The sequence below is a fragment of the Rhipicephalus microplus genome, chromosome 4 (genome assembly GCF_043290135.1).
Source record: "Rhipicephalus microplus isolate Deutch F79 chromosome 4, USDA_Rmic, whole genome shotgun sequence".
Lineage (NCBI taxonomy): Eukaryota > Metazoa > Arthropoda > Arachnida > Ixodida > Ixodidae > Rhipicephalus > Rhipicephalus microplus.
Genome location: NC_134703.1, coordinates 4886662 through 4913815, shown reverse-complemented (window position 1 = coordinate 4913815; position 27154 = coordinate 4886662). Strand labels below are relative to the sequence as shown.

Here is a 27154-nt window from a genome sequence, read left to right as displayed (position 1 = left end):
TGAGAACAATAAACAGTACAAACCAATGGTATGAAATTGTTATCTACCATTTTATCGTAACTGTTCACATCGAGGCACTAGCTGTGCTGTATACATATGTGCTTCTACATTGAGATCTTCCCCCATAAGTTTAAATAAATGGTTGAACTAGTGATAATATTTATTACAGTTATGAAATTTCTGATGCTTCATTTACATAATGTACATCGCATCTGCAGATTTTTGTTGAAAGATTTACCATCATCAACATCCACTTTCTGATCGATTTACCGACCGGTAATTCAATTACCCCTGTAATGTTGCTTTCCTGCACTTTTGATTTGGGAAAGCTCTCCAGAAAAAAAATACACGCAACATAATCCCACGAAATTGTGAACACAAAAACAGGTTATTCTACCGTGCATGTCATGTTACTAGAGTGTAATTAGGGAATATCTTATTGTTGCGCTACAATTAGCTTTTTAAAATCACCCTACGCACTTTCAATACTTACACAAAAGTGTCTTGGGAAAAAAACAGCCTGCCAAGTAAGATTAATCGCGTTGTACATCATAAGAACGTTGTCATCATCAAGCGCCTGAAGTGCAAACAGCGAAAATTAGGCATTGTTCGGTAATCATTTTTTTTAAAAGCTCCCCATAGCGTTATGCCAAGCGCTTACCCTTGGGGGTCGGCTTTGCAACACTAGCGATGTTCCAGATTGCTGGGCATGCGTTGACTTCCTGGTAGATATTTAGTTGTATTCGTATTTGAGCCTTCGCTATCAAGTGCTTGAAATGCGAGCAACTACTCGAGCCGATGTTCGCAAAACGTGCGACGTACAACGCACCACTTATTTATGCTTCAGACAGTTCCGCCTCTGGTGCGACGAACATGAGATGTATACTACAATCAACCCATGTCTGATTCACATGTCCAAGCGGTATGTCATTTGATACACGAATCTTACCGTTCTTGTAGCCAATGGTGGGCTTCTGTGGCAAGACTAGTATTGCTCCGAGTGCTTCTGGGTCTGCTATCTGCACAAGAAGCTTTCGTGTCTGAATTCATAGCCCCAGATTTTCTCTTAACAGTTTCCATGGTAAAGTCAAAAATAATAAACGTCAAAAATAATAAAAAAAAGAATTGTCCTTTTGATGTGAAGTGACCATGATATATTACAGCGTATGCTTTAGTAGGAGAATAAAATGTGGTTTCGACCACATTAGTTTATTAATCGGGGACATAATTTTAAGCGTATCGTCGCTTTATCGTTGTTTGCAATCTTTCAAATTCTGAAAAAAACTTTTGAATAGTTTCTAGCTGCACGGAATTTATATGAAATACAGAGGCATTAGAGTGCTCCCCAATGAAAATGCGATATTATTTAATTGTTAGTATAAAGACTGAAAAAAGTACATGTGATAACCACGTCGTGTCACTACAAATCAGACTGTTATAGGCAGTGGTGGCTGTCGTGTAAGTGCTCGAATCAAAATTAAGCTGATATGACACCAACTGAGGATGCCAGAAATTAAAGTACTTGCAATATAAAGAGAGAGAGAAAGATAAAGATGCAAGGAAAGACAGGGAGGTTAACCAGACACACACCCGGTTTGCTACCCTGCACTGGGAAAGGGATGAAGGGGAGAAAAGAGGCTGCAGAGACTGAGAGATAAGAAAGGTACACACGATCACGAGCACACTCTGGGGAGCACACACAGTCTACATGCGGTCAGTCAGGTTTATTGTCTTCAAGTAATGTAGGAGTGCTTTAGTCGCTTTCTGCGCAGTTGAGGCAGGCGCCTAAGGTCCCAGAATTTTCTGCGCAGAGAATGGTCTAGACAGTTGGTTCAAAACCATCCGGAGCTGGCATCGCTTTGTGTCGTAGCAAGCGCAGTTGCACAGGACGTGTTCGATGGTTTCTTTAGTTCCACAGGAGTCCCATGTAGAGGTGTCTGCCGTACCGATGCGAAAGAAGTACACATTTGTGAAAGCAGCACCCAACCAAAGGTGCCATAACAGTGTCGCATCGGAGCGGGAAAGTTGTGATGGTAGCTGTATCTTGAGCGAATGATTCAGTCCATAAAACTGACAACTTTAAAAGCTGGTAGACGACGACCAGAACGCGCGTATAAGATCTCGAGCCAGCAAGAAAAGTTGTCTTGCTGCATGAGTCCTTGATACAAGAATCGGGACCACACGTGTTCCTTCATGGGATGAGCGGGCTAATTGATTTCCAGTAATACCGTTATGTCCAGCCAGCCATTGATTTATATTATCATGCCCTCGTTCTAGAGCTTGATTCTGGCAATGTCTTATTACATGTACCAATTGTTCATGATTCCTCTTATGCATGGCAAACTGGAAACCCTGAAGTGCTGCCTTCGAATCACAAAATATGACCCATTTTCATGGACGCTCTTGAACGAGATATTGTAAAGCGGTTCTTATAGCAGAAATCTCTGATGCCGTAGATGTAGTCATATGCGACAACTTCAATTTGATTGTCATTGCTGCAGCCGGAATTACAGCGGCACCTGATGAGCTGCTGGACAAGACCAACCCATCAGTGTATATCTGCGTTCGGTCTAAGTATAACTCACATAATATTAGCAGTGTTGCTTGCTTCAATGCTACTTTGGAGTGATTGCTTTTTTTTGATACCAGGAATTTCTAGACGTACCTGCGGCTGGTCAAGGCACCACAAGGGACGTGCAATTCGCGTAGCTGGCGTACATCCTGATGGAATGCTGTTTACGTGTTTGGTTATGACGTCTGAAAACGTAGCACGTGGTCTTTCGAAAGGTAGAAGGGCCAAGTGGTGATCGGGGACACGGCTAGCATGTCGAATGTGCGCTCTGAGGCAATCCACAACTCTATATGTCCTGACTGGATGGTCCTTTGCAAGCAAGATTGTGGTGTGCCCAGATTTGGGTGCATGTTAAAGAACCCCAGGTGGTCGAAATTTTCGGAGCCCTCCACTACGGTGTCTCTCATAGTCGTATGGTGGTTTTGAGACGTTAAACTCCATATGTCAATCAAGCACGATTGTGGCATATGTAGAAGCGCATCAGGGCAGTCTTAGGCAGATACGCAGTGCCTGAGCTTGCAAACTCTCCAATGAATGAGTATTGGATATACAAGTGTTCGTCCGAACCGGCAAGCTGTATCACAATAGATCCAGAAGTAGGGCCCTCTACAACTGTAGCTTGGAGGCCACAGATGTTCCCCGTGCTTTCCCTCGCATGAATTCCATCATATGCACAATAGATAGCAGTCTCTTTTTCAAGTACGCACAATGCGGACTCGCTCGCTGGATTCCGTGCTGACGGGTTGTGCCTCCGCGATCTACGACGACAGTGCAGCTCTGGCCGACTAGGTTAGTCCTACGCCACCTCCTGACGTCGGTCGCCGACGACGACAGCAGTGTAGCGCTGGACGACCGGATTAGCCCTACGCCATCTCATGTTGCCGACAAGAGCTCTCGCCAGTGGTGCCCCGTCCTCAGACTCTTGCGACCGTGTTTAATCTTTCCTATCTTCTGTTTACTTCCATCGCTCGCTGTCCCTGCGCATCTCTCTCTATATATATACCTTTTAATCCTATCCTTTTAATCTCTCCTTAACCCCATCCCTTGTGAGCTACTGTTGAGGGTTCGCACCAGATGCAGACAGTTATGGGGCTCACTTTTCTCCTTTTTTTCCCTTTTATAACCCCCCATAAGTACACACAATGCGGGCTCCACAAAAGACTTCTGTCGATAATTATGCCCACGAAACGATGTGTCTGTGGATATTCAACACTCTGCCTATTGATGTAAACAGAGTATGGCGTCATTAGTTTGCGTGTAATCGCAATCAACGCGCACTTCACAGTGGTATAGTCAGGTCTTGTTTCTGAAGGTACGCTGTTGTGAGGGTTGCTGCCCGCTGTATGCGCGCACGCACCTGAGGGCGAGTAACTGCAGCACTCCAGAGGCAAATATTATCGGCGTATATGGATAGGCACACCGACTATGACAGAACCTCCACCAGACCAATGAGGGCAACATTGAAAAAGGTGGGGCTTAAAACACCTCCTTGAGGTACTCCGCCGTAGGCGTAATGTTCAGTAGTTTTACCCTCATCTGTTTGCACAAAAAACCCCTGCCAGCTATATATTCTTTTATCCATTGAAACATTCGTCCACTAATGGCTATTGCTGCGGAAGAAGTGAGGATGGCATCGTGAGCTACATTGTCATATGCACCCTTCTCGCAAGAAAGAGTGCCACTGATGTACGCTTGTGACTTTTTTCTTGCTGAACAAATGTCGATAAGTCAAGGACACAGTCGGTGGAGGAGCGACCCCGACGGAAGCCTGTCATGCAGGAAAGATAGTTGGTGCATTGTTTCAAGTACCACTTGATACGAAATAGAACCATTCTTTCCATCATTTTTCCGAGGCAGCTTGCAAGGGCAATAGGGCGATACGCTGTCAAGCCCAATGGTGATTTTCCCGATTTCGGAAGTGGTATTAACTTATTTGCCATTCTCGGGGAACACTGCCGCTGAGCTTGGAGTTGTTAAAGCATGTTAAAGTTCCCTTCTGGCTTTTTGTCCAGGATGTCCCAACGCACTATAAGTAATACCATCACGACATGGCGATGACATGCGCTTAGAGGCGACTAACGCACCTTCCAGTTCTTCCATGGTGAATGGAATGTCCATTTCTGGTAATCGAGTCTCAGGAACGATCACGGCGTTGATGCTCTCGTTCATAATATTCTCGGCAACTTTCGTGCAAAATTCTTCAGCCACCTCGAGCTCTGCCTTTTCATGATGGAGTGCCAACGCTTAAAAAGGGTGCCGTTGTTGTGGAGAGGAGCGAAGATCACGAACTGTTCTTTAAATATATATGACAGCGGTTTATGAGGGTCTAGATATTCACAGAATGCATTCCAGCGTTCACTTTCTAGCTTGTTAATGCGTCGTTGAATCTTTTTCTGAAGCCGTCTTGCTTCCCTCAGGTTGTAAATTGATTTTGTGCGTCTGTAACGACGTTCAGCACGCCTACGTATAGCTCTTAATCTTTCCAGTTCGATGTCGAACTGTGTTATTTTAGACGAGAATGATAATTTGTATTTGGAAACTTGCATAACTTCCGCGATGATATTTTCCAGGCTGCAGGCAAGGCCTTCTTGGCAGGCGTCTTCATCACGTGATGTAAACGTCGACCAGTCAGTGCCAATTACAACACCGGAAGAGAAAGTTTTTCTACCACCGATCTTCACGTAGGTGGGTATGTGATCACTCCCATGAGTCTCAATGTCGCAAACCCATTTAACTTTGTGAGAGAAGCACCGCAACACCAATGACAGGTCAAGGCAACTGCCATACGTGAGACCCCACAAATATTTTGGGGTACCATCGTTCATGATAGAAGAGTCGTAGTCGGAAGCGAACGTAACAATATTCCTGCCCTTGGCGTTCATCTTAGTACTTCCCCGTAGAATGTGATGTACTTGCAATAGATTTTAGTATTTCAAAGGGTAACTACTATGTAAACAAGAAGCACATTAAATTATGTAGGATCCACGCCTAGTTATTAGAACATGCCAAATGTTCTAGCGGGAACTCATTTAGATTACTTTCTCGAGTTTAGTGGCATCATCGGAAGTACTTTCACGAGGCTGATGATATTGTCTAGTCGGGCTTTTGTGCAAAATACTCGAAACAAGGTGAAACATATGATGATACGCAACATCTCGATGGTGTCTGCTTAATTAAAATATTTTAGGAATTGGCCGTGGTGATATCTGCAGAACTTGGCTGAATATTGTGTGAGTACAACTTAAAGCTACGGACACACATGGAAGTTTGATGCTATTATAAAATAAATAAGGCACCGGCGCATTAAAGTTTCAGGTGCCATTTTGGCTGGCTGCAAAATTTGAGAAATTTTAGCTATGTTTTGTGACTATATTGCGGAGCGTTTTCTTTTGTTTACTTCTGTTTTTTTTTCTAACAGTGTCAGTCTAAGTTTATTCATGAGCGTTATCAATAGCTAGCTACGAAGCGTGCGATGCGAAATAGATGATCATGAATAGAGGACACACGTTTCGCACTCAAGTAATGAACCAATTGATCATGCAGTGAGTGCTATTAACAGTCGGCTTTTCATGTTGTCAGAATTTACATATTTCAGTATGAATGAAGAAAGGCAGACTCTCCATTGGTCAACATTTTTCATGTCCTTCGAGGAAATGAGTGCATCTCTCCTACTTCGAGAAATTGACGGAACATTCCTTTTCTCAACATTCTCACTAATACTGCGGCACCACTGTGTTGCACTGTTTTAAGTGCTAAAAGTTTCTCATTTCTCTGATGAACTTTTTAAGCGTAAATAGCATATGCCAGTGAAGAGAGAAAAATATTTTGATGCAAGTTACGAGACAGCGATAATTTTGCTGTTGTGAGAGTTTTTCACTTTTGCATGGTCGACATTGTTTTTAGCATTTGAATTCAAAAACGGCCCTCTAGTTGATATTGAACATATAAAAACACTAGACCGCATTCGATTCGGGATCGAAAACGCAAAGAAGTGATTCTTAGAAGTTGTCCATAATCGTCAAGCCTACATCCATTTGGAGCAAATGGGCACAATTGCAGAATAAAATAGAACAAGTAAATTTCAATGACACAAAAGAGAAGAGCAATAATGATCTGCCAACTCCATTAAAACGTCCATTGTTGATATTTCGATAAGTCATCGCTGAAACTGGGACATTCAAGTCGATGTGTGAAAGAATTTTTATTAATCGTTGACGAAAAAAAAACAAACAGAAACACTAACATTTCCTTATGACAGCTACAATTTTTCACTCGGTTGCTAGTAAAAAAACATAAAAAGAAGTGTGGGGGCAATTTTGCAGGTAGGATATTCAATCAAGTTATCTAAATAATGAAGAGTCTACCACTAAGGTGCCTGTAGTGCGAATGTCTATTCGCTGACCAAGAAGACAATGGACTACTTTGATGAAGCTCACGTAGTTGATAAAATGCACGACTTAATTATCAGCATTCTGAATGCCCACAAAGCCATGGCGCACTGATAGCATTACCGAAACGCTTGTCAGATCGACTGGTCCACTGAACATTCAGAGATGCATCCATGGCGCTCTTGTGAGGGCAGCTGCGCACCTCTTACCTCGCCAATGTTATCGACTGATGCGCGTAGAAACACATCAATGCGCTGTGCGATAGTTGGCCGCAGAATAAACAACTGCCCCATCCTCTTCGTGTGGTCCCGCATTCAACTCCCGACAACGGGTCGAAGGAACCCAGATAAATCCAATATGTGTCCATTCGGGTTCGCTCAGGGCTTCGTGATGTCATCGCTACGTACGTAAAGATCATAATGATGTATGTTCGCGCAAACATAGACGCGTAATAAAGCTGAGTTATGGTGTCAACAAGGATATGCACGGGAATGTTTCTTTGTACAGTTGTTCAAGGTGTGTGATGAAACACGGCTGAATAATTATGTAGGACACATTTCGATTGACTTGGGCTAAATATGCAAATCAGTATCATTCGTGTTAAGTACGCATTGTGTGATCGATCGAATAAAAGTTGCTCGTTCCACGTTTGTTTGTTTTGTTCAATTTTCGCTTAGCCCATTTTAGATTTCAACTTTTCTCACCTTTTTAGGACGAATAAGTTTGTTTTTTTCACACTGATACTCCCGGGAAACCCCTAGAATATAAGAGCGTCGTTGAACAGTTGAGAACAGATGGCTCGGATATCTTTTGCTTAAACGCTATATACTTCGTCATGAAGCTCCTCAGCTGTTCGCTTTAATACCTGCCGAGATTAGGTGTCATCAAGGAGCATCAGAGTGCATAAGAAGTCGGGACCTGATGGTGACTAGTGTACCACTTGGTATAAATGTTGGAGGCCCGTGTGCTCAGATTTGGGTGCACGTTAAAGAACCCCAGGTGGTCTAAATTTCCGGAGCCCTCCAATACGGCGTCTCTCATAATCATATAGTGGTTTTGGGACGTTAAACCCCACATATCAATCAATCAGTACCACTTGGTATTTACGCATCGTCTTCAAGTCAACCTTATTACCAAAATGAGTGACTTGATTTTGTTGAGTTTTTGTTCTACAGCAACTTGTTTTCGACAGCAAGCGTCCCACTAAGCGTGCCTTTATGAAGAAAGGAGGGAATATTTTCGATTCGCTTGTCTCTTTATTTGACACGAAATTAATAAAAACCAGCCGATGATGAAGCCGAGAAAGCAGTTTTGGTATTTCTGTATCTCATGCCTGCAATTAGAGAATTGAATAGAAAAAAAAGGGACAGATCAAAGCCCACCTATCTTGCACCCAGGTGCCTATAGTCTCCCGGCGCATAGTCTTGCACCCGGACAGCCATTTTGTTCTGAAATGCCAAGGCCTGTATGCTTTTCGCCAAGTTCACGTGGGAAGCGGCGTCTGTGGGACTTTAGAGTACGAGGAAGCGCCCACGCTGCTCCCGCATACAAGAAGTCACCTTAGCACCGCTGCGTCATTTTTGGATGCAAACGGAATCAACGCAAAAAAAAAGATATTCCTTAACAATGTCTGTGAAGATCACCACAAGCCGCGGGAATCATGGCAGTGCGCCGTTTCCAGATTGCACAGATTTATATCGCAACTAAAAACGTCAAGCTCCCCCCCACCAGTGAATAATCGCAATCAACAGGAAAAACTATGAGCCCACTAAAAGTATACGAGTAAGTACACTTACTGCGTGTACTCAAACGCGACGCCAGTTATCTAACTTTGCTGCAGTAATTAGCGTGCAGTATGCCTGCATTATGCGGTACCAAATCATTGGCGTACTCTTTCGCAAGCCGCATGCCAATAATAGGAGATATTACGACTCATGCGTGCATGCGAACACTGAGTACAAATATAATGGTGTACTATCGCGATGCAAAGAAACTTGAACACCGAAAAGAATGGCTTTTGACTCAGTCGAACTGCGAGAAGCTTTGACTGTCGCTAGGCGAATCTGTGCTGCCAGCCGGTGTCACCATAGCACTATAAAATCGTGCTCTGACTGGCACTATCACACTGGAGGCATGTCGCAGTTCGACTGAGTCGAAATACACGTTTCCCTTTGTTCACGTTCCTTTCTATCACGATGTAAACGTACGTAATAAAGTGGATTCCGGAGACTGCAATGCACGTTCTGTAGATATTCCTCACTGTCGAGGAAGGTCTTCTCGGTATTTCACATGAAAACAGCGCTCCAGGAGAGCAAAGGCACCATGAAAGCTTACAGCTGGACTCAGGCTTGGAAGTTTCGCGTTTGAATTGCGGAGCGTCACCTTGCATGGTAAATCTGGGTGTTGCTTCGTCATGCTTGTGACAGATAGCGTGACGTGGTGCCTAAAAAATGGCGGCACACACTAAACTCGCTGTGTGAGACGCTAAATGTACCTTATTAAGTGTATTGTATTAGTTGTAACAGATGTGAAAAACTCAAAGTGGATGAAAAGTAGGCCCGTGTTCTCAGATCTGGGTGCACGTTAAAGAATCCCAAGTGGTATAATTTTCTAGAGCCTTCCACTACGGCGTCTCCCATATACACACGGTGGTTTTGGGACGTTAAACTTCACATATCAATCAAATCTTAGAAATGGCCCAGCTGTATTTCATTAACAGAGCATTGCAAAAAATGTGTGTGGGCATCAACTTTTCTGATACACTTCGGTTTTGTTTCGTCGTAAAAATAAAAAATAATTGACAGCATATTCACGGAGTGAAGGATGGAGAGTGGGGCGAAGCATTAGTCCGTCCATTCGTTCTTGGTTCCGTCCGTCCATGCGTCCGTCTCTGTGACCGTCCATTCATCATTCCGCCCGTCCGTGCATGCGTCCGTCCCTGCGTTCGTCCATGCATCCGCCCCTGCGTCCGTTCATGCGTCCATCCATGTATCTGTCTGTGTGTCTGTTCGTCCATCTATTCAACACTCCAAGTACTACCATCTCGCATCTTTTCATCACATATATTCCCCATATAGAAGCACCACCATCCAGCGGACATTCCAAGGACTAAACGAGAGGTGGCACACGCACACTTTCTTACGGCTTGCGCTTCGGGTCTACTTCCCACCTTTAACAACTTCGAGTTCATGGTATATACTAGTTCACTGTATTCATGGCACTGCGGCCCAACGCTCGCTAAACCTTTCTAAAACCAAGGAGGTTACTCCCAGCGAGTATAACGTAGCAGCCTTTTCCTGTCAGATAGGGCTCAATTTACATGCCAATGGCTGCTAATGAGAAATGAGAGACAGGAGAATTCGGCGTTTACTTTCTTACGGCTTGCGCTTCGTATCTACTTCCCACCTTTAACCACCTCGAGTTCATGGTATATACTAGTTCATTGTATTCATAGCACTGCGGCTCAACGCTCGCTAAACCTTTCCAAAACTAAGGAGGTTACACCAAGCGAGTATAACGTAGCAACCCTTTCTTGTCAGATAGTGCTCAATGTACATGCCAATGGCTGCTAATGAGGATTGCAGCGTGCGCGTTAACTAAAAGCCGAATGTTCCTGTCTTTCATTGTCCATTAGCAGCCATTGGCATGTACATTGAGCCCTATTTTTTATTGTTCAACAACGCACAGAAGAAATCTCTCACTGGCACCACGTTGGAGGTTAAAATGTTATACTTGTTACAACCTACAACGGCTTCGAGGGACGAATGGGTGCCGCTATAAGGAGCTTCGCCCCTAAAAAACGCGCGAACTTATTGAGGCCGCGCACATACACAAATAATCTGAGTCTTGCGTAAAAGCAATCTCGCTATCGTGTGATGGACGTGCCATGGGTAATGTGTGATCGGTTCCTTCTGATCTTGGTCCTCCTCGCAATTGGTTACTCCACCCTTCCCGCTGCCTGCAGTTTGAATTTCTTGTCCTTTATAGCTGTCGTTTTTAAATAAAGCCTTCGTTGAAAGTTCTCAGACAGTCTTTGTCTGTTTTTGCTTTCTTTTTTGTGTGTTCCCGTCTGTTTATTGCGCAGTTACGCAACGTATATGGGCAGCTGCACATAGGCTAGAGGTCTTCGTGATGAATAGGAGTAAATGCGGCCAGCCGTAAATGAAAGGGAGCCCAATGATATTACCTATTTCCGACACGTGCACTTGGTAACTCCGAGAGCGTGACTATGCTGGACAAACTTGACGGTCACATCACACTTTCTGGTCGTGATACTGCGCGGGACAGAAGGGGCGCACGATTTTCTTGGTCTTGTTGTGCTGTTGGTCACCGACGATGCAGGCGCTTGGCAACGTGCTGATGCCGGGGCGCCAAAGAACAAGAAACAAATAAAAGTGCCTCCTCCAGGCGTCGTTACGCTGGTCCCTCCTAACAAAAGAGTGCGAGCGTCACTCTTTCCCTTTATAAGCTCACAATCACCCCCTTCCCTCATTCGCACCCCTCTGTTCACGCTCCATTAGAAAGTGCGAATTTGGTGCGTTGGCCATAGTCGTTTCAGGCGCTTCTCGCGTCCCCATGTTCCATCGCTCCCCTCCGATAAGGCTGTATAGATCCTCTCTTCGGATGAACGCCTATCGCAACTTTTGGGGAAACCTTTTGGGGAAACGACGCTGTCATTGGTCGTGGGCGCTGAAGTGTGGTTACCCGCGTGCGGTCGACGATCAGTTCATTTCGTGAACTGCAGTGGCGCTACGTTCCTTCCTGAGTCTCTCTAGTTTAGTTGTGCTTCTTATTTGTGCAGTACTTTGCGAGAGGTTTCCAAAGGCGTGCTGTCGTAGGGCAGCGAGCCCAGGATGAAACGCGAAGACCATCGGCAGGCAGGTAACCGTTAAGTGGGGTTCTAGCCGGGGAATGCTGCTCGATCGAATGCCTTGCCAGATGAGCAATGGCATCCATGCTTTTCCGTCTATTGCGCACTTGCTGTTTGGACAGCTCATTCCTGTTTTGAGAGACTCCCGCGCTCCGACCTCATAACACGTATCCTTCATTCTAGAAAAAAAACAAACTTAAGCCTGCTATTCCGAAAATGATGCTTGCCACAGAGGAAAGTGCCGACTCAGTGAATGGCGCTTTCCTCACGCCTCACAACCGGCTCGCATGAAGACACATAACTCATACGCTACTGCACAATAGTTCGGAAGCTCCTCGTCGAGTAGACGACCGAGTTCCCGCTTTAGTGCCATAGACATAGCAGCCTGATATAAATAGTAGCGTGCCGCCAAATAAAAAGTAAGAAGGCTTCGATCTAACAAAGAAACCACGAGAGTTGCATAACGCTATACGCACCTGCATTGCCGAAAGGTTGACTTTCATGGTCTACAAATAAAACAACAGCAAAAAAGAAACCTTCGTAAGTGGTATCCCGAGGAGCGATTTTTGATGTGTCCACCATATGGACTGCCCACTTCGGCCTTCACTGATTGGCTAAAGCTCAGCGAGTAGTGTGCCTTCTGTTTCCTGTTATTCATTCGCAACGACATTTTAGCGCCACGAAGGTGTCAAAACTCTCCACACAAATTTAGAAGGACCACAACTAAAGCTGTCTACAGAGTTCCACCCTGGGACGCATGTCTCGGAGGTCATGCATAAACTGAACACGTAAGCCCTTGAATTAGGTTTGACGCGGCCGCTCACTCAGCACATTTGGAAGGGCGGTACTCATTCCCTGCATTGTTCCCAAACACCTGAACTCGTTCACACGCAGGTTCAGACTTGTCAAGTTTGTTTTTATTGATTGAAGGATATGTGGTGTTTAACATCCCAAAACCACCATATGATTATGAGACACGACATAGCGGAGGGCTCCGGAAATTTCGACCACCTGGGGTTCTTTAACGTGTACCCAAATCTGAGCACACGAGCTTACTACATTGTCGCCTCCATCGGAAATGCAGCCGCCACAGCCGGGATTCAATCTCGCAACCTGCGGGTCAGCAGCCGAGTACCCTGGCCACTAGACCACCACGGCGGGATTCGTCAAGCTTGTTTAATTGTCCTGTTACTTTACCTTTAGTCCACTTTCTTTCTTTTTACGGTGCAAATGTGGTTGCGGGTTCGATGCGTCAGCGCGGTGAAAAGTGCCAAAATGTCCCTACTAACCAGTTTTTCGAGTAACCGAATGCGCTCCAGCGAAGTGAACATGTCCACTCGGTGGACACATTGAGAACGGCTGCCACGTATTGCATGCACTCGGAAGAATATAGGCACCGGGGTTCAATACGTTGCAGTCCAGCTCGTGTTTGCAAGGACAGTCTTTTTGTTCACCTTGATCAAGTACTCTTTTTTTAAAACGACAACTGGTGTCGTAAGACGACAGTTGGATGAGAAAAGACATGGTAAGGATCGTAAAAGATTTAAAATAAGAGAAGTGTTATTATTGCCACATTGACCGAATCCACGTAGGGCAGCAGCCTTGCACCATGGGACACAACTTCTTCATTTCATGCTTTCCTATAACTTCCCGAGACTGGAATCACCAGCCTGAGTCATTCTCAAGCACCATTCACACAGCCGCAAAAAAGGCTTGATTGATTGATATTTGGGGTTTAACGTCCCAAAACCACTATATGATTATGAGAGACGCCGTAGTGGAGGGCTCAGGAAATTTAGACCACCTGGGGTTCTTTAACGTGCACCCAAATCTGAGCACACGGGCCTACAACATTTACGTCTCCATCGGAAATGCAGCCGCCGCAACCGGGATTCGAACCCGCGCCCTGCGGGTTAGCAGCCGAGTACCTTAGCCACTAGACCACCGCGGCGGGGCCCGCAAAAAAAAAAGGCTGAAAAAAGTCTTACGGGCGTGGCGTGTCAGTCTATACGAAAATGCGAATGCAGTGGCAACGTCGACAGTCTGACGATTCTGCGCACTGTTGACTAAATGGTCTCATCGTGGCCTTAACCTAGAAAAACGGTATAAACATTATGCCATAAATAAGACGAATAACTTCTTGTCGGTGTAATATTCCTGTAAACTAAGAATAATTGTTCAGTAGTACACTACGAACCCAACGTTTATGTTATTGTAATACAACGAATCGAAGGCTGTTCATCACATTGGCTGCCATGAAAACCACATGTCTGCTTTTGGGATACTGAATGGTTTTATGATGCTGCTGCTTCCGTGAGAGTGGGGAGAGCGACGACCGCTCGAAGCTCTGAGACAAAGAAATATGCAGCTGTGACGCATGTGTGGATATCACACGTGGTAAAGACATCTGGTTGGTCGATTCTCCAGAAGCGTGGACACCACCATTGTGCCGACGACCGAAATGCAGGGCACTTCTTCAAACGCCACTGTTGACCCATTTCTGGGGAGTAAACGATCAGAGAATCCTGTCCCCTGACTAAAAGTGGTGCCGTGACAGAGGGTCGGACGGCATGTGAATGATGTCTCAGGGCAGAATAAAAAGCGTACGATGAACAATAATCGCAGCTACAAAAAGTGAAGGTGAAGTTTTCTTGTCATCCCAGCAGGACACAGGGGCTCGTAGGCATTTGAAACAGATGTTTATTTCGTCTTCTGCAGCAAACTCCCACTTCACAGTCCTGAATCCTACCGGCTCCAGCTTTTGCGGAGGCATTTTTTCGCTGAAACTCTGTAACAAAGACGTCGCTCTGCTACACGTGAAAAAAAGTAGAAGGAACCTCAACTTCTTGATCCGTGGCACTTCTGGAGCACTACGCAGAAATGTTCAGTGAGAAAAGTAAACTGCTGAAAGTCCCGCCTGCATGACTACGTGTCAATGACGAAGCTGACCCCAATTTCTTGAACGTTAGGGACGCTGCCTCTAAGCTTCATGAAAAAGTGCGGAACTAGCCGGAGCGGACATAGTCGTGCAGGGCATAGTTCCTTTCGTACCTCACTGTGAATGAGTTGCGCCCGTTGATTTATCGTTGGATAGAAAATGAAACGGTTTGATTTTACGGTCAATTTGGGGTGACCACGAACCCCGCCTGCGGAGTGGTACAACTCGCATTGCGAATTGGCGATTACATTCTTCAGTAATCATAGCGGGGCCGTTATTTCCAAATTAAAGATCACTGAGACGCTTACAGTCAAACCCCACTTCACGCCATGACAAAATATTGGCATTCATTGATATACGACGTACCCTTTGCATACGCTTACGCTGTGGCATATTCTCGGCACCAGCATTATTTTAACATAAGATTGAAAAGGTACTGAAAGGCCTGCCTTGTGTGCAAGCATATATAGATGCTACTGACCTTGGGTAATACATCGGTAATATTGGCGGAGCGTGCATTGTAACTACTTTTATCTCGTGCTTTAGCAACGCGTGCACATATAGTTCAGTACCACAGTCTCGTGTTTGCTCATTATTGTAGTCTTACCTCCTCCTCTCATCGCATCCCCACTGCTCTTTATGTTGCGATTCTTCTTGACCAGCCAGGTATTGAACGCCTACTTTTTTTTGCCGGAAAAGTTGTTACGAGATCACGATAGTCGTCTTAGGCACCGTAGTTGCCCACCACCACCAGTGTCTATAACAGTTACCGCGTGAAAAATAAAGCCATCCAGGATAGCAAAGAAGTTGAACTCGGGCCATTTGCTTGGAAGCCGTGTATTCTACCACAAAGCCACGCCAGTATTTTAAAGTCATTTGCAAACAGACCCTGTGGAGGCTTCATGTCGGGAGAGGAATTACGGTCACTTGTGTACTTGAGTTCTGTAGAAGAGTGAAACAACAACCAGGTGTCACGCAATGCGAATAGCGCAACGAGTGGGTCCTTCAATGTTTTCAACAAATGAAAAAAAAAGTCACTATTCTTCATCAGCTACACAACATCAACAAAGTGCGCTTAATTCCTAACGTTTGTGAAGCGGGTACCTCGATTCTCTGCAGCATAGCAAGTAATGGCCTGGTGAGGGCTGTCCTCACATTTATGCTGATTTATGGCGTAGTACATGTAAGTGTACTTGTAGTCCCTGTTTCCATTGTGCTGCGCATTCTGCCCAGACCTGGTGTTTTCTTTGTTGATCTTCCCGTGCCGTGAAATCCACCGCGAGAGTTGGCCTGCGCTCGCCTGCATGTAAACAAAACTTTCCTCCTTCTCCTCTATAGCCCAAAAAGGTTGCATCTGCATTTCTCTTGTCAACCTCTGTAACGTTATCATGCGGGCAGATGTATAAAGGCACTTGATTGAATGTGGGCTGCATTCCCATAAGGAAGAGCTGTTCATCCTAACACCATGTATACGAATATACAGCGTGCGATGCTTCTAAAGTGTGACCAGGAATAACGGCATCACAAACAGCGAATCTCACTAATTCTGAGCCTGGTGGTGAGAAGCACTTGCGTTCACCTCTCATACGAATACGTCTTTAAGAGTTATGCAAACTCAACGAAGAAATAACGATCTTTCAAAAAATGGCGACAACCACTGCATGCTTTAAGACAGTAATGCCCGTAGATGATACACATTAGTCAGCGCTGACACGCCGACCTTCTACAATTATTATGGTAACATTCTGTGTTTTGCTAAGTATAGTGACCGTACAAACTTCCCAATGAATAAACAATTCATGACGCGCTGATTACGCATTGTAACACGCAGATGTTGTTTGCTAAGTATGGACCGTGCAGCAGCCTGATTAGTAAGGTGTAAGGTGCCTCATTGATCACTGCCCCGAAGTGACTTACTTGGAATATTAACTCAAAGCTCTAACCAGGACAGTCTGCTAATGTGGCATTGACACAGCCTTAAAGAGAGGGGGACAACGGTCCTTACTACTTTCCCAGAGAAATTTTCCAAAACTTTGCATGTGTATGTAAGCGCGCGCTCATAGGAGGAGAATAAAAAGGAATAAAACGAAGGGAGCTAAACCAGACGGGCGTTTGGTTTGCAACCCTTCCCATGTAGAAAGGCCATAATTCATTCACTCAGTCATACAATAGAAAATCGCTTACCGTCCCCGGGGAGAGTGTTAGGAAAACGCTTGTAGGCTGACAATCTATTGCTATTTACATTTTCTACTTGGATAAGTAAACAAACAGCGAAAAGGTTTACCTTAACGCGTGTTCAGTGGTTCTCCTTAGATGATGTGCGGATCTTTCGTGAGTGCAAATTCGAACCTCTCTAAGGACGCCTGGTGCAATCGTAACATTTTGAAAAAGTGGCGGCACGTGACCAGATACAAAAACAGTGGAGAACGCCCTCTTTGCTTTATAAATGCATTGTCATCCGTTTGTAATGGCCTCACCACGTGACTGGCGAGGGTGTGCAGAAAAGGATGCCTACCGCCAGCTTTTAACCTTTCCGCAAATGTATGTCCGTCAAGCACACGCCACTGGTGCAGCACGCCACAGAGCTCAAGCACCTATAGGGGCACTAACTTTCGTTCCCCTGTATATATAGATGAAGCATTCCATTGCTGTGACGCATCGCAGCCACGGGACTAAAACTAATACGAACAAGCGTTGGTGCAGCCATGTGTAGCTCTAACCCTGGTATTTATCGGATAAAAGCCATTAACGTTATTACCTTGCCCGCCACACGGGCGCGTTATATTAAGACTCATGCGTGGACTTCATCATGCGGCGTCTTTTCATTTTGTGGCGCTGCTTTCCATATAGCGGTACAGAGGCGGAGGTACCAGACGTCCTCTCAAATGATGAACACCATATCCAGTGGTTTAATCTGCTTCATGGTGACTTCTTTCGAGGCAGATAGCGTCATTTGTTAAGAGGACGCATGGACCATTTTAGGAGGAAAACGGCAACCTCCACTTCTTTCGCCTCAAAAAAAAAAGTTAGCGAAGAGTAAATTATGAGCTGCTGGCAGCAATGCTAGGCAGTTTATATGATAATGATGTGGAGTCTAAATGGAAATTATGAAGTGTTGCACAGCCTGCTACATAAAATAGTTCACACAATGAGCGTTGCTAAAATGTAATTTGTATGCCAGTTGTGTAATGAGTTTTGAGGACGTGGCTGTACTGATTGGCCGAGACGGTCTACAGAAGTTTCCACAAAGCGCATGCATAATGTGACTAGAAACATGATAGGTTTGCGAACGGATTACCCTGAATAGCAGCACTTCATACGTAGAGGTACGATTCCACACACACACAAAAAAAGGCCTATCACTGACTGAGGCGTTAGCGAAAATAATACAGTTATCGCATTGCTATATAACTCCTCGTGGAAGCTTCGTATAGCTCCGCAATGACAATAGAAGGTGCATAGCCCAATTTAGAGCATTTATGAAGCGTGCGTTCAACATTAGTACATGCTTACATACACACAAGTACACGCGTACATGCATGCGTGCACTACGTACAGTCTGTTTCACAATTAGGGGAAATCTCAGATCGCATGGCATAGCGATGCAGGCAGCGCTGTAGTCGTCGAGCACTGGAGACTCCACTATAGTTTGTAGATACCTCTAAAGAGGTCCTACACTTATATTTTGCAAATAAATGTTTTTTTACCGCCACCAGCATCTAGGGCATGCTTAGAGGCTTCAGTAGCGTGCTATCGAAGCCCGCATCGTCTAAGACAGCGGTGCGCACCGGCCACATTGTCTGGCAGCCTGTTGATTTCATCGTTGTCGCGGGACCTAGGCCAATATTCTGTACCAAAAGTAGTGCGATGGAAACCTTTCAGCATTCATAGGCGATGGCGATGGAGAGCGTCGTCTTGAGGAGTGGTAGTCCTGATGTTGACGAAGGGAGACTAGAGGAGATGGAGACAGGTACTGCGTGAATGGGTAGGTGTCTGGACCATAAATATCTGGTCTTCGGAACTGGTCTCGCTCTAACTCCGGATGGCCTCATCGTTTCTCCTTCTGGCGGCCACAGTTGTAACGAGAAACGTGAGCAGTATTGAAAACTGAGCAAGTTGGTAACAATTCATTGTTCGAGGTAAACAACGCCAAGAACAAAGACAGAGAAACAGGGCAGCGCTCGTCTTGTGTCTTCCTTTTTATCTGTCTTCGTTTTTCGCGCTGTTTACCTCGAACGAGAGACGTGGCCTCAGACACCGCAGTGAAAGCAGACCGGTCGACAGAGAGACCACTGAAAATACGAGGGTGCACCATGCTTTTACCGCGCACAGCAGCCAAATGCCCACAAGCTATGTCAGTAGAGGTACATGTCAATCAATCAATCAATCAATCAATCAATCAATCAATCAATCAATCAATCAATCAATCAATCAATCAATCAATCAATCAATCAATCAATCAATGTTTCTTTATTAGCATCAGAAGTGTACATTGTGAGTAAGTATGCAGGAGGAGGTCCCAAGGTAGTAAACCGCAGGTGGGACCTCCTATGTTATTACAATGAAAAAGCTAAGATATGAATAACGAAAGAGCAAGTCACGGAACATTTCGAACTTTTTTTTTTCTACAAACAAAGCAAGATATCAAAACTTAACAAAATCTAGCAGTTATACGTTTAATAGAGACTTTTTCGATTTCCTCTTAAAAACATGAATGTGCATCAAGTCTTTCACATCATGTGATAAAGAATTCCATAATGAAATTTATGAAAAAACAATGCTCATTTTTCCATAATTAGTGCGAACTTTAGGGTAATAACAGGTTATGGGCGACCGCGAATCTAGTATTATTGGAATTATCCAACAAGGAAAGATGTCGATAGTGATGGTACGGTGGAAAATTTTGAAAAACAAAACACACACATTGTAAACGTACATTTGGGAGATCGTTAATACATCAAGCTGGCGAAAAATCTCATGTGATGGCGCTTGACGTGAAGCGAAAGTTATGAGTCGAATTGCTTATTCTTGCAATACCTTTAGCGGCCAAATGTGCACCGAATATGAATTACCCCATGATGTAATGCAATAACTGAGATGACTGTGTATGAATGCATAATACAATGCCTTCAGAGTTTTGATGTTAAAACACATTCGTGACTTGACCGATTCCCTGATACCGTACGAAATCTTTTTACAAACAGAATTGATATGTTGCGGAAATTTCAGATGTGTGTCCATTATAACTCCAAAATATGACGTATGATCACTTAAAAGAATAACTACTGAGTTCACATAAAGGTAAGGAATGAACGCTAGTTTTTTGTTTGGTGAATAAAAAAGCATAAAACAGGTTTTGCAAGGATTAATCAACAATCTATTACAGTTGCACCAGTCAACAAGACAATTAAGGTCAGCTTGAAGTCTTCACACGAGAGTCACTAAATCCAAGTGATCATAAAAGAGAGTTGTGTCATCAGCGTAAAGTAAACAAGAAGAATAATTAAGGCAACGTGGTAAATCATTTATGAATAATAAAAATAATAATGGACCCAAAATTGAACCTTGCGGAACACCTCTTGTAATGGGGTCGGGACTGGATGTAAAATTATCGACCGAGAATGTCACGGGAGCCGGCGGAATCGCAGCATTATCCGCATATGTAGGCATCAAATTTTGAGCTACCAATGCTGCCGGTGTCGTCCTGAACGTCACATCAGCGCATGTGGGCATCGGGCGTGCTAGCGGAGTCACCGGGGCTGTCAGTGCCATTGCCGCCAACTCCTGCTTAACAAGATTCCGCAGGTCGGACGGTGGCGACGGAGTGAAGGCGACACTGGACCACTGTTGTTCGAGGTTTCGAAGTTCTTCAGTGATAATAGTGCCGATAAGGGCTTTTAATTCAAAGGGAGGCATAAGGCGAGGATCGCTGTCTTGTTGAAGGTGGAGGGACTGCAACTCGTCAAGGTGTGGCCTTGTCGAAATGATGTCTTCGACCATAGTTAGATTGCCAACAGCCATGGCGTTGAATGCAATAGGGCCAATTCCCTTAAGGATGTGGCGAACGCGCTGGGCTTGCGACATATCGCTGTTAGCACGGCGACAGAGGGCCAAAACATATTCGATATAAGAAGTGTAGGACGGACAAGTTGAAGACAGTTTGGTGACAAAGCTTGACCAATCGACGAAGTCAGCTTCGTGAATGAAATACCAGGTTCTACGCTGGTCAAGTCTCCGCTTCAATTGCTCCGCTTTGGTCCATTGACTGGCTGAACTCACGAGGTTTCAAATGTAAAGCCAGTCCTCTACGTCGGCACCACGGAGGCCCGCGAACATGAGCGGTTAGCGCTGAGGGCTGGTGACAGTGGACGAAGAGCGGCCAGCCGCCAGCATCAGGGCTGTACCGTCCGGGCTAGCTGTTAGTTCCGATGGCTGCATACTTGTGGGGGTGGCCGGGTGCAAGCGGCGACTGGATGGGAGCTCCAGGTGGGAAACGAACGCAAGAGGACGTTGGGATCCTGACCCACCTCCACCACTCTGAATGACGCAGGAACACTTCACCAGACAGGACCAGAAGAAGCGTTTATTGCCCGATGTCTGCCTCAGTTTCACACACCAACGAGAAGGAATGATGATGACGCGTGTGTACAAGTGAAAAGGATGAAGTGCTTGCAATGTGCTTAAAGTATGTATGTATGTATGTATGTATGTATGTATGTATGTATGTATGTATGTATGTATGTATGTATGTATGTATGTATGTATGTATGTATGTATGTATGTATGTATGTATGTATGTATGTATGTATGTATGTATGTATGTATGTATGTATGTATGTGAAGGCTTCAGTGTGAGCTATAAGTAGGAAATGTTAAGGCAAAATATTCACCGTTTGACACAATAGTCTTGAGCACGTACGCAAGTGTGCCACTGATGTTTCCTCACGATGCTTCTGGTACTAGGTGCGTACGAAGCCCTTGCAGATACCCTCTCACAAATGAGAGAGGACGAGAGAGATGAAGGTTGTCGCTGCACCCTCTTTCAGAGTCCTTGCTTGGGGCTCCGAAAAAGGACGCACAGATATCTAGAGAAAATAAAAACAAAACTCAATAAATTGTGATACTATTTTCTGAAAGCATAGGCCGGTTCCTCTCCCTACGCCTACAGTGCTCACGTTTCAAAGGAGCCAGCGCAACGACGGTCGTGCTTCCCGACTGGCTCCCGAGTTTTCATGCGGGCTTCGATGAGAGTACGATGCTAGATAGCGCCCAAGTTCTTTCTAAAAAGTCATCATGAGGAGCCATCGTCAGCTTCTCGAACTCTGTAATTTACATTTTAGAAGCGGTGCTTGCCGAGAAGCAGCGCTTATTTCGCCCACTTTCACAGTTTCTTTCGAATTGGTGTGTTCGTCTCGTTTCTGTCCTCAGGAACTGCGGCTCAACTACTTGGTTTTTGTACCGGCACTCCACTGGGCCGACCAGTGCCGTGGTGGACGCGGTGAAAGAGGGGTCAACTGTCGGAAGTGGGACTCGTTAAGAATACTGATGAATCGTTTGAATGGATGATGTCCCCGACTCCCCCGAAGATCTCGAGGCTAGTCGAGAAAATTTTCTTGTTTGCTTTCAGTTTTCCCAACTATTTTTGCCTTCTCATTCTCTCACGTTTTGAAAGCCCCAGAACTCATTGCGAGAAATTGCATTGCTGTCGTCTTTCAGTTTTTTATTGCGTCAATCTTGGTTATGTTTTGTGTTACGCCGCATTTTGCGTTTATTCAAGTGGCCTGGCCGCCTTCATTATGCATTATGTTTCTTTAGTTTAGCATAGTCATGACCAATTTTCTTTCTTTCTTTGAACTCACACATAAGTATATTATGCTCCTATTCTCAAGCATCGTTAAGCCCTAAATAATTCGCTGTATGTTCTGGAAATGAAAATTACATCTGCGCATTTGGGATTGTTCTCTTTGTTCCTTGTATCACACAAAACAAAGTGGTACATGCATTATTGCGTCTTATGTTTCTTGGCTCTTCTCTGGTTCTTTACTTATGCGAGACAGGCATATATGGTATCATGAAAAACAGAGAAGTTAACCAGAAAGCAAGTATCTGGTTTGCTACCCTGAACTGACGAAATATGAATCAATGTTTAACAGATAAGAAATGAGGTGTCGTGGTGACAGTTTTGGTCCCACGCCCATCCCCCTTCCAACTCCATGGATGCACCCCAAAAAACCTTCGAGTAAGTTCTGCTTGAAAGTCGTAAGTGTTCATCTTGTGTCTCTCTCTGAACGCAGAGTCACGACCAATCACGTGGACACATGCACCTGCACACACGTACGTACGCACATATGCACACACACGCGCGCACGCACGCACACAATTAGAGAAAGAGAGACAAGTGAAAAGGTAATAAATTACGAAGGCACGACTTCCATAAAGCTGCACTATGCCACCTGGTTTTGCAAATATTTTCAAATACTTGCAATCCAAAGAAAAGGCCCAGAATTTGGTGCTCATAGCAATATGCTTCGAAAGCACTCAAAACACCTTGCTGCACTTGAAAATTTTAAGGGCTTGTAAAACTTGGAATACATTGAAAATCGCTTGCCGAAAATACATATAACTGTTTGCTTCATCAAGAACCTAAACCGAAACTTATGAGACGTTCCATGTGGTATTCTGATTTCATCTGTAATTCAAATTCGTTGATTGAGATAGACCCAGCTGTAATTTGCTAGGACTTCTCCTCGTGAAGGTTAAAATTTAGATAAACAACAAAGAAGTATATTATCATTGACATTATTTTGTTAGACTGTCAGATAGTTATAAAGGCGAAGCGTTTGTACATAAGCAGCTTTTTCTCGCAGTATTTCTTGACATAGGAAAAAAACGTAGGGCACTACATGGTGGTTCAGAATACTGAGAGACCTTTCACTCTTGGGTTTGTGAGGTAAGATGTTGAGCATATCTGAAAGATGCCTGTCTAATAGCAGTTTCTGCGTTCATGTAGGCAATGTATTATCGCGACCATTCGTGCAAGAGACGGGAGTGCTCCAGTGTGGTGAGCTTAGCTGCGGAATTTTTAATGTCAAGACAAATTTTTCGCGTCTGTCCACACACACGCTATATTTTACTTGATGATGTACATATGAGATTTAGATTTTGTAACCTTGGCATTTGTGAAGGGCAAATTTATCATCAGCCTGACTACGCCCACTGCAGGGTAAATACATCTTTCTTTATCCGCCAACCAACCCAGTTTTGTGTTTTCTGCCGCCACGTTATACCTGGAGACTTTCTCATCTCATCTGCCCACCTATCTTTCTGGCCCGCATTCACAAACCATCTCCGGCCTTAGCTCGAGTTCTCCTTATCGGCTTTAAGCCTTTATTGCTCTTGATGTACAAAGTTGGCCGTTATTCATGAACCTATCTTGTTGTAATCCTTTACCTCATTAGCATTTTGTGCCGTTATAACGCGCATAGAGAGTATAGAAGCTAGTGGCAAACTTGAGGTAAGGCAATGGTTGGTTTGTGAATACGGACCTCTGTATACCCTTCGTGCATTTGCCTTCTCTGAAGGTGGCAAGTTCAGTTGGGTCTAAACAAAGTGTGCAGATGGGCAAACGAGAACGGATTCCGATTCAACCCGCAATAAAGGACCCGCGTGTTACTTTTTAGGAAAATAGCACTGTCCCACGATCGCGAAATCAACCTCCATGGTGAGTGTGTCAATGTATGACTGAACGTAAATTCCTTGGCATAACTCTGGACGTGAAGCTAACCTTTGTGCCACATATAAAGTAACACAAAAAGAAGTGCGTCTAAAGAGTGGACATGTTGAAGAACGCCTTGGAGTGTAGTGACAGAAAATGTCTCATAAGTCTTTATAAAAGACTTATTCTTTCGCGACTGAACTACGGCGCAATCGTCTATCATTCTACCACACCTATACTGTTTTGAAGATGCTTGGCCCTGTCCACCTTTTAGTCATGCGTGTCTCCACAACTGCATTTAGAACCAGAGCTGTGGAATACCTCCATGCGGAATCAGACGACTGGTCACTTCATTTGCAAAGACCGTATATCATTCTACCACACCTATACTGTTTTGAAGATGCTTGACCCTGTCCACCTTTCAGGCATCCGCGTTTCCACAACTGCATTTAGAACCAGAGCTGTGGAATACCTCCATGCGGAATCAGACGACTGGTCACTTCATTTGCAAAGACCGTATTCTATCTTTTGCGCAATGGACATGATAATAATTTATAAGGGGCGATGAGAGACAGAAAACTGATTGGACATGCAAACCCGCAGTCTGCTTTTAGCTAACGCGCGCGCAGCGAACTTGTAACGTTCTACAACGTACGGGAGAAATCTACCACCGGCCCCACCTTGTAGGTCAAGATCTAGTGCATATATGTATGGGGTGGCCAGTGAACGGTTGTTCAGCGTCAGCAGTCGCTTCTTGCATAAATATACTCGCTAGCAGGTGCTGCCGGCATCAGCGTTGCGAGGTGAGAGAGGGGAGCGTAGGAGAGGAGAAAGGCGGGAGTGGACGTGAATGAGCAATGAGGGTATAAATGGTGCGGGGAGGGGTGCCTAGAGGAGAAAGAGGGGAGCAAGCGTACGCTAGCAGACGCTGCCTGCGTCGGAATTGCGAGGCAAGAGAGGGTGAGGGAATGTGCATGCCCAGTAAAGGTGGTCACGCCGCACACTGGATTCAGGGGATTCGCTCGCAGGATTTCAAGGTGGACGGTTGTGCCCTCGCGATCTCCGACTTCAGCGTAGCTCCCGCCGACTGGTTCGCCCTACGCGGTCTCCTGAAGCCGTGCAGCTCTCGCATTGTGGCACCCCGCCCTTGGACTGCTTCGACCGGATCCCCACTTTCCTATCTCCTTCTTTTTTCTCTCGTTGGCTGTCTTCTTCTCCGTCTATTTTCCTTCTATTCTTTTTATCCCTCCTTCCCCCCTCCCCTATAAGGCACTGCGCCGTGTCGCCTGAAGGCAGACAGAAATTAGGTGCCTTTTTCCTCTTTATTCTAACCACTACCACCACCACTGGATTCAACTCGACCATAAGGTGCTTCGCATCTAAATTATTCTTCGCGAGTCGGGATTCCAAGCCTCGTCCACTCAATTCGAACACGAGCGTCCTAATGGCTCGGCTATCCAGTCATGAATGCGCGGCAAGAGCATACAATAGGCTTTTATAGTGTAGCGTATACCAAGGGGGTGGGAAGTAAGTGTGAGGAAAAGAAATGTCATGATAAAGAGCAGAGAAAGGAAGGGAGTAAAGCGTAGCACAGAAGGAATGAGAAAGAGGATAGGAAGAAACTTAGACAAAAAGAATGAGAACGTCAATGTAAGAGAGAAAAAGAAGACGAGAGAGGAAAAAGTCAGTTTCGCCGAAAGGAAGAAACAATGAATGTGATAGCAACAATTTGGAATGTAAAGCTGAAAGCGGCAAGCAAATTGGAACGTGCAGTGAGCTGCTCACGCACAAACGATGCATGAAAACAACAAACACAAAAAGAGAGCGAACTAAGAATGTTTACCGCTCGACACTTAACACGCTGTTTAAAAGAAAACGATGCATGAAACGTAAGCACAAGTACAAATGAGTGCAAACTATAACAACTGTCCCTGTTGTTATACTTAGCTGTGTATGAAAAGCGTGCTCTTTTCGCAAACGGGGCCGGTGCAGAGAGCGAAGTGGCCTCTGTGGGACCGGCAACTAACGCCCTCGTTCCGGTGAAAGTCGAAGGCACATGATTCTGCCCACCGAAAGATAAGTGCGTGTGCATAAGCATCTACCCCCCTTCCCCCATTCGCGGGGCAAATTACGCGTGAGAGATGAGCACGCGTCGGCTCATCGTGACGAGCTAGGCACCAAGCGGGGGCGGCTTTTTTTTCTTTCTTGAGTTTTGATGTTTTAATATATATATATATATATATATATATATATATATATATATATATGTGTGTGTGTGTGTGTGTGTGTGTGTGTGTATGTGGGGTAAATGACGGCGGCGGTGGTGGCAAAAAAAAAGCCGACACTGTCTATGTAATTGCTATCGCAATAAAAAAGAAGAGTTTTTAATTATTACTGTAAAGCCTAAGAAACAGTGAAGCTGATCAGTCTTCAGGCTTACCGTGGCTTTCTAAGCTGAGGCTACGTTTTTTTTTCTTAGTCGGAGCCAGTGTAGAGTCGAAGCACAGCCTGTCGCTGAACATTAGAGAATCTCTAAAATCCCGTGACAGAAACTAACGAGCAAACCTGGTAGGGATAGCCCCGGCCAAACTGAGTTCTCATGTCGGCCGTTTTCTGCTCACGCCACACTCAACCGACTCGTGGTGGCCGCTATGTAGACTTTATCCGTCCG

At 44.9% G+C, this 27154-nt stretch overlaps 1 protein-coding gene across 1 annotated transcript in view; it reads left to right on the top strand.

Moving 5' to 3' along the window:
* LOC142814099 (uncharacterized) overlaps positions 1-27154 on the top strand; it is a 210692-nt gene that overhangs the window by 66661 nt on the left and 116877 nt on the right. The window contains exon 3 of the mRNA XM_075892038.1: positions 5143-5253. Coding sequence (XP_075748153.1) covers positions 5143-5253 — 111 coding nt within the window. The remainder of the gene's footprint in view (positions 1-5142; positions 5254-27154) is intronic.